This window comes from Xyrauchen texanus, chromosome 31, assembly GCF_025860055.1.
Source record: "Xyrauchen texanus isolate HMW12.3.18 chromosome 31, RBS_HiC_50CHRs, whole genome shotgun sequence".
In the NCBI taxonomy this organism is placed as follows: Eukaryota; Metazoa; Chordata; class Actinopteri; order Cypriniformes; family Catostomidae; genus Xyrauchen; species Xyrauchen texanus.
The window spans coordinates 19,947,951-19,963,908 of record NC_068306.1 but is presented as its reverse complement, the minus strand read 5'-3'; the positions used below and the strand labels follow the sequence as shown (position 1 = coordinate 19,963,908).

The 15,958-nt window shown below is 42.3% G+C and overlaps 1 protein-coding gene across 1 annotated transcript in view; it reads left to right on the top strand.

The window, feature by feature from the left end:
• The window catches only part of tenm2b (teneurin transmembrane protein 2b), a 148,961-nt gene that overhangs the window by 94,264 nt on the left and 38,739 nt on the right, over window positions 1–15,958 (top strand). The window contains exons 9-12 of the mRNA XM_052099838.1: window positions 5,223–5,417; window positions 8,866–9,066; window positions 9,327–9,512; window positions 11,126–11,272. Coding sequence (XP_051955798.1) covers window positions 5,223–5,417; window positions 8,866–9,066; window positions 9,327–9,512; window positions 11,126–11,272 — 729 coding nt within the window. The remainder of the gene's footprint in view (window positions 1–5,222; window positions 5,418–8,865; window positions 9,067–9,326; window positions 9,513–11,125; window positions 11,273–15,958) is intronic.

The window sequence follows — 15,958 nt, the reverse complement described above, 5'->3', positions numbered from 1 at the left end:
AAAAAACTACTATTACAATTTGAAAAAATTTAGCAGAACTTCTTCAAAGAGTTCTCATCGAAAAATCCTCCACGTGCAGCAGTGACAGCTTTGAAGATTCTTGGCATTCTATCTGTCAGTTTGTCCAGATGCTCAGGTTGCATTTCACCCCACACTTTTGTAGCACTTTCCCTACATGTGACATCGGGCACTTCTCACACACCTTATAGTCTAGCTGATCCCACACAAACTCAATGGGGTTAAGATCCATAACACTCTTTTCCAATTATCTGTTGTCCAATGTCTGTGTTTCTTTGCCCACTCTAACATTTGTTTTTCAGTTTCAAAAGTGTCTTTTTCTTTGCAATTCTCATAAGGCCTGCACCCCTGAGTCTTCTCTTTACTGTTGTACATGAAACTGGGGTTGAGCGGGTAGAATTCAATGAAGCTGTCATCTGATGACATGTGAGGCATCTATTTCTCAAATTAGAGACTCTGATGTACTTATCCTCTTGTTCTGTTGTACATCTGGCCTTCCACATCTTTTTTCTGTCCTTATTAGAGTCAGTTGTCCTTTGTCTTTGAAGACTGTAGTGTACAACTTTGTATGAAATCTTTGTATAGCCTTCATTCCTCAAAACAATGATTGATGGATGAGTTTTTAGAGAAAGCTGTTTCTTTTTTGCCATTATTGACCTAATGATTGACAGACGAGTTTCTAGAGAAAGCTGTTTCTTTTTTGCCATTATTGACCTAATATTGACCTTAAGACATGCCAGTCTATTGCATACTGTGGCAACTCAAAACCAAACAATATTAAACTTCATTTAACAAACCAAATAGCTTTTAACTGTGTTTGATATAATGGCAAGTGATTTTAATGACCAAATTAGCTATTTAGCATTATTACTCAAAGATAAGGTGTTGGAGTGATGGCTGCTAGAAATGGGGCTGTCTAGATTTGATCAAATATTACTTTTTCAAATAGTGATGGTGCTGTTTTTTTACATCAGTAATGTCTGACTATTCTTTGTGATCTGTTGAATGCCACTTTGGTGAATTAAAGTACCAATTTCATTCCGAAAAAGCAAAATCTGTACGTTATTCCAGACATTTGGTGCTTGTGTGTGTGTGTGTGTGTGTGTGTGTGTGTGTGTGTGTGTGTGTGTGTGTGTGTGTGTGTGTGTGTGTGTGTGTGTGTGTGTGTCAGTGGCAGGCCGTGCATTTTACACCTAGACCTTCAGTGCTATCCTCCCGCAATTAAACTGCCTTCGAATAACCTCACTATGACACTAGGTCTATAGGCTAATCAATAGCTTCTATTGTCATTCAACGTAACCACCCCATAGCCGCTATTTAAAATTTTAATTATGGGAGGAAACCATCATTATTACATACCACTATTACACAGTATGAAAGTATGTTGTATCACAAAGACATCACATAGCCCAAAGAAATAAGAACAAACTCACAACAACCAGCCACATTGACTCATACAACCACCAAGCAAGCATAAATGCCATAAAACACAAATAACACAATCAGGATTCAACAGGCTTCCCAGATTCTAGCCAAGCTGCTGGGCATAAATGCATATGCCACTCACGCACACTCAAAAGCACAGATAGGCCACTGAATCTGAACATCATTAACACCAGCAGCAACGATCTAAAGCAAGCAATAATGATAATACATAGCTAGTAACAGGCCCTGCGCCAATATTAAATGTGTCTGTCTATCGATCTCCTCTGCTGTGTTTCAGTACTATGGACAGCACCTACAACACTACACTTCACATCCTGGCTAGTAAAGATACATAAAAATCCATCAAACTTACCAAAGCTGCTCATCATTTGAAGACAAAGTCCATCCTCCTTTCTTTCTTTATAAAAAGTTCAATGACACGGTTGTACAGTACATCGGTGCGTTTCAATTCCAATAAAAGTTATTTCTCGATTGCCATGGAGGCCAGTGCAGACAGTCGAGCCTGTCCAGTCTTATTTCTTGAATACGTTTTAATGCGTTTTAGGGCTGAAAATAATGGGATGGTCATCGCCAAACATGCCAATGCTTAAGGTTGATGCATTCTCCCGCATAGAAAGCGAGGAGGTCAGTTGGGCTTTTTCCCTTCAAAATCAGTCGTGGCATACATTACAGTCAGTTCTGTTTTTTTAAGCCGGGGTAGGTCGAAGAGAGTTCCGTGGCTCTGCGTTAAGCTGGAGAAGGCCGTATCTGGGAATTTCTTCCGGTATGTCTGAAACTGCTGAGGGTTGAGGAGGGAGAGAGACATGACTTTCTCGTGGTCTTTAAACCGGTTCCGTATCTGGGCTATGATGTTGTCCAAAATGTCGCTGTGGAGTTTCTGGTACCCTGTGTGAATGTCCCCCTGTGCTTGGCCTCTCCGTGTGCTTGGCCCACCTGTTTCGCGCAAAGTAGATTCCTAAATCTCACCAAATCGCCCTCTCTCCCTCTCAGTATTGTCAAAAAACTCGTCCATTCTTGCCAGACAGAATTGTACATCGAGTTTTTTGTTCTACAGTATTCCAGAAAGAACATCCGAATACTCAAATATCACATGAAATGTAGAAAGCAAAAAACAAAACTCAAAATCATCCAGATGTGCACTGTATTCTTCAGCACAGTGCACAGAATCCTCGTCGTATTCATCATGGTGTTGTAATATGTGCTCAAATAGCTCCTATAGGGCAACTCTCTTCTCATATACTATGCTGACCAATCTAGAACTATATTGCCACCTTGTTGGTGCCACACGAGGAAGACGTCACTGGCAGATATCGACATGCAGCTGCGTACGCTTAGAGGATCTGGAAAAAAAACGCAGCTAGGCCATTGAGATGTGCAAAAAAGTTCCTACATACTCCAAGCTTCGATGCCCCTTGAGTCAGTACTAAATTAGGTCGATGTGCATAGCAATGTATAAATAAAGCCAAAGGAGCCCTCACCTTAACTTTAGCCTGCACCCCATTTAATCCAGATACCATGACGGCAGTGCCATCAAAACACTGTGCCACAACTTTATCCAGGCATTCGTGTTCCTCCAGGAATCGGATAATGAGAGCAGCAATGTCATCAGCCCGCTTGCCACTTGTAACATCGTCAAATTTGACAAACCTCTCCTTGACACCAGTGTCTGTCACATAACGGAGCACCAGTGCCAGCTGGGCTGCAGTACTCACATCTGTAGTTTCGTCCACCATAACTGCGACAAATGGTGCTTTATTGATCTCCCTTTTTATCTCCTCTCCCATCACTTCAGCTATAGCAATAATCAGGTAATTTTGTATTTTGCCTGAAGTCCCAGTAAACACTTTGTTAGTGGAAAGGTGGTAATGCAAATCTTTGTCGTGCTCGGCCAGAAAGGAAATAATCTTGAAATAGTTACCTCTATTTTTGGACTCCTTGCTTTCATCATGTCCCCTAAATGAGAGCTCTTGTTTACCTAGAAAGATGACACAATCGATCAGTCTTTTCAGTATTTCCCTATTTTGCTTTACTCCCAACTCCGTTTTCCTTCGCATTTGTTTGCTGAGTTATAGATCCACTCAGGTGTCTCTGAACGTTTTCAAGAGCTCCGTTGCTTGCAAGTGTCCTGCCGTGCTTTGTCTCGTTGCGGCCTTGGTTAGGCAATTCAGGTTTGCAAACCCAGCATGGCTCCAAACACCATTTCGGTCAGTTGCAAATAACAGGCATTCCCAGCAATACAATTTGCAATGTTCATTCGACACTTTAAGCCAGGTGTACCTTTCATAGTTGGTTGATTGAAAGTGCCGCACAAATCCTTTCCCTGGCTGGGACAGGCCTGCTAGCTGCAGGGTTAGTCGACCCTTTCTCACAATTTCCAGCTTTTCTTGAAAGGTCCTTCTCGAAAAAGGCTTTGTCAGTAAATCTGCCACCAAATCAATTTCTTCTCCTCCTTCAGCCATTGTGTGTTTAAAAAAAACTACAGGGATAGGTAAAAAAACTGAATTATAAAGCACTACATCTAAAAATATAAAAATCACATGGAAGAAAGTTTACGTACTAGCTAGTTGTACTTCAGTTTCAGTTAACTAATGGTCCTCCTCCTATTATGCCATGTGAACAATGCTGACGTAGGTTTTACGTTCAGTCTGCACCTTTTTCCAGGACTCTTATTTTGAAGTTCTCTCCCTCACTACATTTCCCATAAGCCACTGCCCTGATCACTCCTTTATTGTCCCCACCTGTTTGTCATTCCCTCGTCTAATTCTTTGTGTATATATATACCCTTCAGTTTCTCCTAGTTTCTGTCAGTCCTTTAAGTGTTATGTTTTGAATAGTTGTGTTTTGAATAGTTGTGTTTTGAATAGTTGTGTTTGAATAGTTGTGTTTGAATAGTTGTGTTTGAATAGTTGTGTTTGCTCCAGTGTTTGCTCCAGTGTTTGCTCCAGTGTTTGCTCCAGTGTTATTATTAAAGGATTGAAAGTTCCTACTCCAGCGTATCCTCTTGACTCCCAAGCACATCAAGCATTACAGTAGGCGGCTAGGCCAGCTAGAAGGCTCCGGCGGGTAAAAGAATATGCCCAACATGGCAAATTCAAAATCTGATTGGTTAAAGAAGATGACAATCAACAACATCGTCCCCATTTGCTTCAACAGCGGAGGGGATTCACTTTAAATTTTGAAGGCCTCTGGGTAGATTTTTCACCCAGAGACAGCACAGTGGAAAATCTGATTGGATAAAATATCTAATTTAAATGTGCTGCACTGGAAGTAGCGCATGCTGCACTGCACATCTGAGGGAGAGAGTGGCAATGAAATGATGTTAATACTATTAATAGACTGATGGGAACGAACTTCGTAAAATACGTATATCACTAATGAAATATATATTAAATTATACAAATATAATTTTCTGATTCTGACAATCTCTAGGCCAGCAGAGAAGGCCCTGACGGCCCACCTCTGGTGTGTGTGTGTGTGTGTGTGTGTGTGTGTATATATATATATATATATAATCTTTATAAACTAGTCAACCTTACTAATCAACCTTGCCATACAGTTTGAGGTGTTTTCATACAATTCAGTGGTATTGTTTAGATTAACTTTATCCCATATTTTTCACTTATCTTTCATTTCATTCTGAACTCCTCTTAATGAAGCTAGTTTTCACTAATTCCTCTCGAACGTCGTCCTGTTCTGTCCTTCCCTTTTCTCCCTCATTTGTTTTCCTGCCTGCATCCTTTCATTCGTCTCCGTTGCAGTGGCTTGTCCTGTGCTCTGCAGCGGGAACGGACAGTACAGCAAGGGTTTGTGCATATGCTACAGTGGCTGGAAGGGAATGGAGTGTGACGTGCCTCAGGGCCAGTGCATCGATCCCAACTGCAGTGGTCACGGGAGCTGCGCTCAAGGCAGCTGCACCTGTGAAGCAGGTTACCGTGGCGAATCCTGCAAGGAAGGTAAGAAGTGTGTCAACAGTTCAAAGAGAGCTCAACTCATGATCATGTGTTTACAGATGCATCAAATTCAAAGGAACGGAGAGAGAATGAGACTGATATTTATTTGCCCCAAAACTTAGTTAAAATTTAGGAAACAAGTCCATAAATAAAGTGATCAACTTCACCTGCAGTTACTCTGCTACCTGTCACCTGTGTAAACTTGAGAGGTACTGATTTCAGACTATAAATTACCTTGATATGCCACTTGGTATGATATTTTATATCTAATGCAGCAGGCGCGTCGTTAGACATGGGCATCCGGGGCTTCAGCCCCGGATGTTTTTTTTATAGCCCCGGATCTCAAAAAATTGAATTTATTGATAATTATTATTATTTTTTAATAATTTTGTATTTATTTAAAAAATGTACCGGTCTTTTAATCTATCCTTCGAATCATGTATTAAAGACGATTAAAATGTGTTCAAGCAGATCAAAGTTACTATGGTTACAGAATGCTTGTATTTAGAGTGCGCACCAGAGGAGAGAGCCTGAAAGAGTCATCGGTTAACTTACAGCTTTAGGGCTTGACTGTCATTGTTGTTTGTGGCTTCTGGTGGTAGCTATTATGGACATTAGACACTTTTAAAAAGTAAAATAAGGAGTCATGAACGATACTGAGGGAGGCAAGAAGAGTTATCTACTGGCGCGTTCCCTCATCATTAAGCTCAGGTCGGTGAAGGCTCTTAAGCAAACCCTGGTCTAACTTACTAGCCCTGTAAGTTACTCACTGTGGTATTAATGCAGAACATGTACTGTATATATAAAGTACGTGGGACCTTACTATTTCGCCTATAGCTAATCCATTTTGTGAGCCATAATCCGTTTCTCGTGAGGAATGTAGATGAAGTAGCCTATACATCTGATTTGGCGATTGAAACACGATGTGTAAATTAACGTTATTCAGGGATGTAGTGGAGGCTAAACGCACATAAACGCCGTTTACACACCTCCCAAAATTCGGAAATAGCGTTTACCCACCTCCAAAGTGGGTTTATCCACCTCTAAATTGCGTTTATCCACCTCTAAATAGATAGTTCCTAAGCCATTTTAAATTAAGCTTATGTCGTTTTAGTTTCATATTGTTCATTAATAGTTTCATAGGTTGTTTAAACCTAAGACGAAGTCTTTCATAATGCGCTCCATGCTGCGTGCATCGATATTGACTACTACCAGCTATATACAGCGTGCTGTCTTGTTGACCAATCAGCAGGAAGCAGCAGACTGCATCAAGATTCATCCGTCACTCACTAGCCCAAACGTCTAATGTAAAAATGGATATCCGGCAATTTTTTAAGCGCCGTCAATACGGCAGTCCTCCACCTCCTGAGGCCAGCAAACGGCCTCGGCTACAATCCCAAAGTGAGTGAGCTCGGAAAACAGTACTAAACTTCATGTTTTTGAGGTTAATTTGGTTAGATTAATAGATAATTAGATTCATGTCACTGACTCAACAAGTCACCTCTACCTTTTCCCATTATCCAATGTTACAAGTAAAATTCAGGATACATTATTAATTATTTAATATTCATGTATTATTTATTTGTGTTTCTGTGAATAGCTGTTACAGTTCTACAAATAAAGCATTCTATCTTTTTACCTATCATTTAAAATGCTAAAAAAATGCACCTGAATGCAGGAAATGAAGTGTTTAATGGCCAACATTTCCTGGGGGAGGTCCCCCCAGACCCCCCATTTATATTATTATTGCTTATTATTATGTGCCTATGAGTAGAAGAAGTAGTTACCAAAAGCGGGCGGGCAGGCGGGGGTGGGTGGGGGGGACTGGGCTAAGCCCCCAATGTATCAAGATCCTAGCAACGCCCCTGTAATGCAGTGACATTTTTAAGCATGAAAAATTTAATCTCAGACATTTTTAAGTGTGACTAAAGGCCATTGCACACTGAGTCCGAAATTTTCGTATGCGTTTTTTCGTGTTCATCAGCCTAAAAATTCGTCACGCACAGAAACCTTGCACACTGAGTCCGATGCGTATTTATTAAACCTTTGCGGAAAAAAAACGCAAAAAATACAAAATGGATTCGTCAAGCAGTGAGGATGATTTTGTTGCCCTCTCTCTTCTTTAAAAGAGAAAAAGAAAGAGGAAATATTGGGTCCATCCAATCCTGAGATTGCGCCGAGAGGAAGGAGAGTTTCAGCTCCTTATCAAGGAGTTGCGAAATTATCCCGAGCGATTCAAAATTTACCTCAGAATCAGAATGTCTGTGGAAAAGTTTGATGCTTTGCTAGCGATACTGGAGCCACACATTAAAAAGAAGACTACAAATTTCCGTGAGCCAATCGATCCTGAACAGAGACTGGCAGTATGTCTAAGGTAGCTATCACACACACACACACACACACACACACACACACACACACACACACACACACACACACACACACACACAGCCGCGAAGCGCTGGGCAGACAGATCAGCTGTATACAGGTTATATTTTGTACCCTAATAATACAATAGTAATCGAATTGGCTGCTCAATCACACCTAAATCGATCCGAAATTTCGATCTGATTGAAAGGGGAGGTTTATTCCTTTTCTATTCCGATCGCGAGAACATACACTTGATCGAATTGAAAACCGAAACTGAAAGGACTGCGCATATTCAGTGTTTTTGTAATCCGCATTTTGTTTTTCATACAGTACTTTGTGCTGCGAGACGAAGTGTATCAACTTGTCAGACGCCATTCTGGATTTTGCCGGTCACTTGTACGGTGGCTCCGATTTGTCAAAAAACCTCTCAAAATGCTGGCTGTGGATGCGAAAAACGCAGAAAATCGAACCCGATCCAAATTTTTTTATTACGGACGAAAGTTTCGGAGGCAGTGTGCAAGCGTGATTGAAATAACGTGAGGTCGAATTTTTTTTTTAACGTGCGAAAATTTCGGATGCGAATTTCGGACTCAGTGTGCAATGGCCTTAAGAGTGTCCAAAAGTGTCTGAATACTTTTTGGAGCCACTGTACAAAATGAACATTGTCCATCCTGCACTCTAGATATCTCCATTGGTATCAAATGTTTTTTCAAAACTCAATACACACACACTCACGGAAGTTGACTGATAGAGCTCACTGAGAAAAACCTCTTCCTATGAGAATCTCAGTTATCAAGTATCTGCACTGCACCAAGCTTTGGTTATAAAAGTGTGCTGGTGCATATATAATAAACTTTATTAAAGTGTTGAAATCCAGTTTATTGATCAGGCTTTTAAGAAATTGGCCAGAAATCTCTGAGCGCATGTTCATACAAACAGCTGCTGCTTTCTGAAAGTGGAGAGAGCCCAGAGGTGAGTTTAGGAGAGAAAAGTGAAAGATGAGAAAAAAAGGAAAAATGTAAAAGAGATTCGAGTAGAATGAGTGAAATTAATTTCACACTCTCTCTCTTTCTTTCTCCAGTGGATTGTCTTGACCCCACATGCTCTGGGCATGGCAGCTGTGTGTCCAATCAGTGTCACTGCAAGCCGGGTTGGTCTGGGCCATTATGTGATGTGTTCAGAGCCCAGTGTCCGGATCAGTGCAATGGCCATGGATCCTACAGTCCTGACACAGGCCTCTGCAGCTGTGACCCCAACTGGATGGGCCCTGACTGCTCCACAGGTGTGTTCCCATCAATTTTCACTTTACTTCTCTCTTCCTTTCTTCTCAAACTGTGCTTTAATATGTCAACTATTTGACAATCATTTCTATCCATCTACTCCATCCATTTATCATTCTATGTTTTTCTCATCATCACATCACCAAATCATTTGCAGTTGTAGCTGTTGCAGAACACTAAACAGTACAAAGTAAAGTACAATTATAAATATTAAGTTAAAGTTATACACAGTCTCTCTTTAACCTTCCCTCTCTCTTTCCAGAGGTGTGTTCAGCAGATTGCGGGAGCCACGGCATGTGTTTAGGGGGCATTTGCCACTGTGAGGAGGGCTGGACAGGTGCAAGTTGTGACCAGAGACTGTGTAACCCACAGTGTGTGAAACACGGAACCTGCAGGGATGGCAAGTGCCAGTGTGAGCAGGGCTGGAATGGAGAACACTGCACCATTGGTAAACACACACACTGTTAAAGAAATGGTTCATGCAAAAATGAAAATGTACTCACCCCAATGTCATTCCAAAGGAGAAATTTTAAAGAATGCCCACGCGGAACTCCCACAGGACCCGTGGGACCCGGTTAGATTTCTCACGGCGTGGGACTAAATTTCAGAGTTGAAGACGGGAATGGACGGTACTTCCAATGAGTTGTGTGTGGGAGCGTGCAGTCAGAGAAGAGCATATGCATGCAGAAAAAATTAAATGTTCTTTGTGTACACTTATTGTCTATATGAATGGCTTTTTCTCAATGTGGAAAACAAATGCGGGGTTACGGGTGCAGTCCGAAAAAAAATCACTTCGGGGAGAGAACAGGAAAGCATGGAGCAAAATTCTGCTGGAGCGTTTGGTTTTGGGATAGAAACTTGTGGGAGCAGACGGTAGTGGGATGAAAAAAAACAGTCCCGCGCAGACCTCTACTAGTCCATAAATTGAAAATGAAAGGAGACGGGCTGTCAAACTCCAAAAATTAACAAAGAACCATAATCGAAGTCCATACAGACTTAAATTTGAATGAACACGAATGAGATTTGAGAGCTATGTTTTAAGTGAATAGCGACTTAAATTTCAGTATGTTCCTCATACAAAGCAATCCTATGGCTTCAGAAGACTTGGAATATATTATACCAACCACTTATGTTGTTTTAGTTGTCCTTTTTTTTTTAAGCTTATCTGTCCCTGATCAAAAAAATTTTCATTGTATGTGAAAGAGCAATGTGAACATTCTGCCTTATAATTTTGTGTTCCATGGAGGAAAGAAAATCATCCAGTTTGGAATGACATTAAGGTGAGAATTGTCATTTTTGGGTGAACAATCCCTATAACCTGTTTTGAAGCATTGAGCTAATTAGACTGCCTTAGTTCCATGACTCTCTTAGGTCACAATGACATTCAAAGACTTTTCGCTGTTGTTTCTGTTGGTTGGCCTAGTGTGATTTGCTCATGCTTGCATCAGTGCATATAAATAAAAATATTTGTGCATATGCGTGTGTATATGTGTGCGGTGTTGTTCGTTTATAATTGCATTCAGAACAAAGGACGCATGGTCCGACTCCTCACCCTGTGATTCCAGCTACAAGAATATCAAATGGCTTTTAAGGTCTGGAGTATAGCCATAGGAAGAATACTAATTGAAACTGCTCTGGTTTTGTGTGTTTTTGTGTTAGTATGCATGTTTCAGTGCTAATCAGCACAGTTTTCCCCTCTGCCACCATTTTCATGTCATTTTTTTTTCAGACAATTGCAGCTGATGAATTCTGTAGTGTGGCAAATGTCTGGATGCGGAACTCACCTGCCAACAGGCAGTAATGCAAAAATAAACTAAAAATGGGCCCAGAGGCCTTTGATAATTCAACTATGATGCAACACAAGCAAAACCTACTTGATTTTCTGAAAGATTTACTTGTTGTCTCTTCAGTCTTTGGTGTTTGACCAGTGTTTGTCATAGTGTACATTATTTTGATTGACAAGATATATTTTTCATTATTTCTGAGGGGCATCAACTAATTCAGTGCAAATCCAATATAATCACATGATTGATTGACCTCTGTCTCCCTCTTCTCCCTCAGACGGGTGTCCAGGGCTGTGCAATGGGAACGGGCAGTGTGTCATGGGTCAGAACAGCTGGCACTGTGAGTGTCACACTGGCTGGAGAGGCCCAGGCTGCAGCGTTGCCATGGAGACCTCCTGCAATGACAAAAAAGACAATGAAGGAGGTGAGGAGGGATAAATCTTAAATTGTGAAAAATTTAATTGTTCTCAAGTGTATTTCACTTGTCAAAACTTGAAGAATAGTGCAGAATTGATGACCGGGCTCACACGCAATCTATGCATGCAGAAGTCCGCAGAATAATTTGAAAAGTTATAGAAATCGTCCGGTTACATGGTGTAACCTCAGTTCTCTGAAAGAAAGGAGTGAGACACAGACCACTCTATGGAAAGGTGCGCTCTCACGTGACTGCTCTTGAATGTCTCTCCCTCCTTTCCTTCAGAGAATCGATGTTACACCAGGTAACCGGACATTCTCTTTCAGTCAAGTCGTTTCGACACAGACCACTCTATGGGAGATGTTTAAACACCCCTTAATACAGTATACATTATTCATCCATCTCCAAAATCGAACTTCCTGCCCCTAGAACAGCATGAGCCACATTAGGCATGGTTACATCACGGCTATAATACTTGACAAAAGTGTGTAAAGAGGCCCAGCTTGCGGCTGTGCAGATATCCTCAACAGAAAAACCTTTAAATAAGGCCCAGGAAGGCACCACATCCCTGGTGGAATGAGATATAACAAGATGTGAAAGTTCTTTCCCTGCACAATGGGAATGGCTGACTAAGTAATGTAATGTGTAATGTAATGAGTAATGGCTGACTAAAAAATACGAAAGGCGCTGCTTAGTTAAAGCACAGCCTTTAACTGGCTTGGAAAAACATACAAACAATTGTTTGTTTGTAAAATGTCTAAAATCCTTGGTCTTGTCCATTTAAATACACATGGTGCAAAAAGGGCAAAGAGCATGCAATCTCTGGCAGTCCGCCGATGAAGAGGGAGGTAGGCAGAATAACGACAGTCAAAAAGATGAATATGCATAAGCCTTAGGAACTTTAGGTATAAAAGCAGTGTTTGGGCATCAAATGACTTCAGATCCATCAGCACTGAACTCAGTACATGACAGATGCACCGACAGTGCATAAAGTTCCCCAACGTGCTTTGCTGAGGCGAGTGTGAGTAAGAGATCTGTCTTGTAAGACAAGATCTTAATATCCACTCATACAGTGGCTCGAACTGTTCTTCACACAAAGAATTCAAAATAACTGTCAAGTCCCATGACGGAAACACTGATTTAGGAGTCGGCCAAAGCCAACGAACCCCTTTTTAAAAACAACACGCAAGTGGATGCCCCATCAAAGCCCACATGACAGGCTGATAATGCAGACAAATAAACCTTCAATGTGGAATGTGCTTTGCTTTGTTCAAACAATTCTTGCAAAAAAAAATTAATGTTCACAAATTTAACACTGATATGAAATAACATTGCGTCTGTAACACATTTACATCAAACACATTCCACTTAGTGCCATTAAAGGATCTAGTGGAGAAAGCCCTTGCACTTTGAATGGTTTCAATAACATTTTGAGGTAAACCTACCTCGTGCAGTTTATTCCTCTCAGGAGAAAGGCTTTCCAAATGGTTGGGTCCGGGCAAAATATCTGTCCCCATGCCTGTGATAGGAGGTCTCTGTGTGTGTCGGGAGGCTCCAGGGTTCCCCCCTCCAGCATTCTGAATTTTTCTGCGAGCCATGGCTGATTGTACCACCACAGTGCCACCAATAAAATCATTAACCCTTGTTCGCACACCCTCGCTAAGATATGAAGAATGAGGTGTGCAGGAGGGAATGCATAAAGTAGTATATTTGGTCACTGGTGAGCCAGCGCATCTATCCCCAAGGGCACATCTCGATCGTGACTTGAGAAGAACATTTCCTACTGCGCTTTTTAATGTGATGTGAACAGATCTACGGCAGGTACCTGCCAAACCATGCCCAAATCATCTATATCACCTGAGGATGCACTGTCCATTCCTGGTTGGAAAGTGAGGTCCTGGACAACAGATCTGACCCTGAATTCAGGTGCCCGGGAATATGCATTGCCCTCAATGAGCTCAGGGGATTGTCTGCCCACATTATAATTACATGGGCCATCTGATGAAAGCGCTTGGCAATTTATGTAAGACACTACCGTAGTATTGTCCATTCTCACTAAAACATGTTGTCCATGAATGAAAAATAGAATGTGCTTTAGGGTAAGGTACACAGTGAGTAACTCCAGAAAATATATATGGTACTGACTCCAAAGAGTTGACCATGTGCCACTCGCTGAACGCCCTTCCAGCAACGCTTCCCAATCTGTGAGGGATGCGTCAGTTGTAATGTCCTTGCGAGTTGTAATCGGCATGCCCCTTGCTGGATCCCTCCACACCTGAAGTGCTCTGAGGTATGCACAAGAGATTAGAATAGTCGTGTTACTGTGCGCACCCTGCTTCGTGTCCAGGTTCAAAGAATGTACCCATCTCTAAACGTTTCTCATAAATGAACATCCCAGTGGAATGATGGTAATCATAGATGCCATCAGTCCGAGCAGACGCAGGCACAAATGAAAATAAGTTTTTGCTTTGGGATGAAAGCGCATGAGGCATTGGTGAAATGCTTTTGCCCTTCCGTCCCACACCTTTGCTTTGAATGTGACTGAATGTGAGTTCCAAGTGAGCCCCAGGAAATCTATACTCGGAGTCAAAGTAAATACACTTTTCTGATAGTTGATTATAACATTAACATGTGTTCCCTCACATGTTGTACCATTGCCCTTAAAGGGGCAATCGCGGCTTCAGCTATTTTCATGAACACTCTTGGGGCCAAAGTCAGGCCAAATGGCGTAACTAAAAATATGAAGCCCTGGCCTTTGATGGCAAAATGAAGGAACTTCCTGCACGGTTCGTGAGTTGACATATTTTCGTAAACCAATCTCCCATTCGGATTGACTGTAACATCTGGCAGGGCATCAGAATTCTGAATGAATATTTCCTTATGTAAGCATTCAGGGCCCTCAAATCCAGAATTGGACATAACCCCTCATCTTTATCAGAAATCAGAAAATATCGGCTGTTAAACACTGACTGTTCCTCTTCCTGCGGGACTATTCTGAGATCCCGTTTTGACAGCAGAGAGATAATCTTGTCTCGTAGGGCATGCGCCAAGCTCTCTATTACCCTTGACTGCAGCATGCCCCGGAACGCTGGAGGTGATGCAAACATTTATTGGGGCAGTGGTTGAACAGGGCTTTTGGCCTTTATTATTTTTTGCTTGTTAGAGTGCTTGTGTGACATGAACATAGAATTGACTGCCCTGGTGCAGTGAGAACACACTCTTGGAATTTCTCTAAACTCTTGTTTTCAACAGATCCCTCACTACAAATGGGGATAACTTTGAACGAGGGGAGGCAGGGTGAACTCACTCCTCTCAGGGGATTGCAGGGCAAGCACATAGCTACCCCTGCTTCTTCTTTTTTCACTGGGTGGTTGTGTCCCTGGGATTTCTCCGGTGCAGGAGGATGATGTCTCCTCTCCCAAGCTCCTTGTGGGGCAGAAGCATTATGAGCATGCTTGGGCGGACGGGCTGTGTGCATTTAGGAGGTGCCCAGCGAGGGGGTGGGCATGCCAAAGCACTTTGCGGCCCGGGACGAAATTGAGAAACAGCTGCTGGCACCTGAGTTTTTTTGCGGAGCAAAAGACAGCTATAAAGCCTTGTTCTCTTTCTTCTTACTCACAACGAGTGTGCCTAGCTGCCACCGCTGAGCCAAAAAGCATTTGGGAGACACAAGAGCGTCAAGGAACAATAGATGGTTTTTATCCATTGTCTTGGAGAGGTTAAGCCATAGATGCCGTTGAGCTTCCACAGTCAAGCCCATGGCATGACTCACCACTTGGTTGAAGTCCATAGCCATGTATATTTTGGTCTATAAGTCCTTAACCAGCTTACCCTCCTCAATAGCGGTGCCCACATCAGCCTGCAGCTCAGCCACATACACAAGCAGTAGAGAAACTGAGTTCTGAGCTATAACTACTTGTGCCTGGGACTTTAGGTAGATTCTAACAAGAAGCTGGGCTGAGACCCTTGGCTGACTGTGGGGCAGTTGAGGCACTGAATTCAACCTCAAATTCGTCTCAAGGGCCAAATAGGTGCCCTAGAGACTGTTTCACTTTAGGGCAATCAAAAAAGCCTCTGTTCACAGCATCCTACCGGTCCAAAAATGCATTTAACCCTGCTACAGGCACTCAGAAAAGGGTTTACCTCACATTTTCATCATGTCAAGCAGACAGTCCTCAAATGCTGGGATGGTTGTTTTAGAAGAGGATGAGGATTGAGGAAGAAAGTTTCCATCCAGTCTGTTGGCAGCCTGTATCAGGGGAGCCACAGACCATTCCACACCTAAGCGGTTAACCGCGCGATGGCAAACTGTGACAAATAGGATGCTGGCTGTGAACAGGTCCTTCTGAATGGCAGGCTGAGCACTGGGGAGGAAGTCCTTTTTCCATTCACCATCCTCCTCTGAGTCATTATTGAGCCTCGACCTCTTCCAGCATCACCAAGTCCCAAAGGAGTAGGTCTGATCCAGGACAATCAGATGGCTCAAAACACATGAACTCATAAACAAAACTCAAAACCCGAATGACTCGCATCGCTTCTGCAGGGTTCGCAAATCTAAGTGGTAGCAGTCCGGGCACGAAACCAGGTCCTGTAGTGCCACACGTGCGTGCTCCAGTCCGTGACATAAAGCAGAAACACGATTTGAGTCTTTACTCTCTATATTGTTCCCACATGCATTTTGGCAAGGCCTTAAAT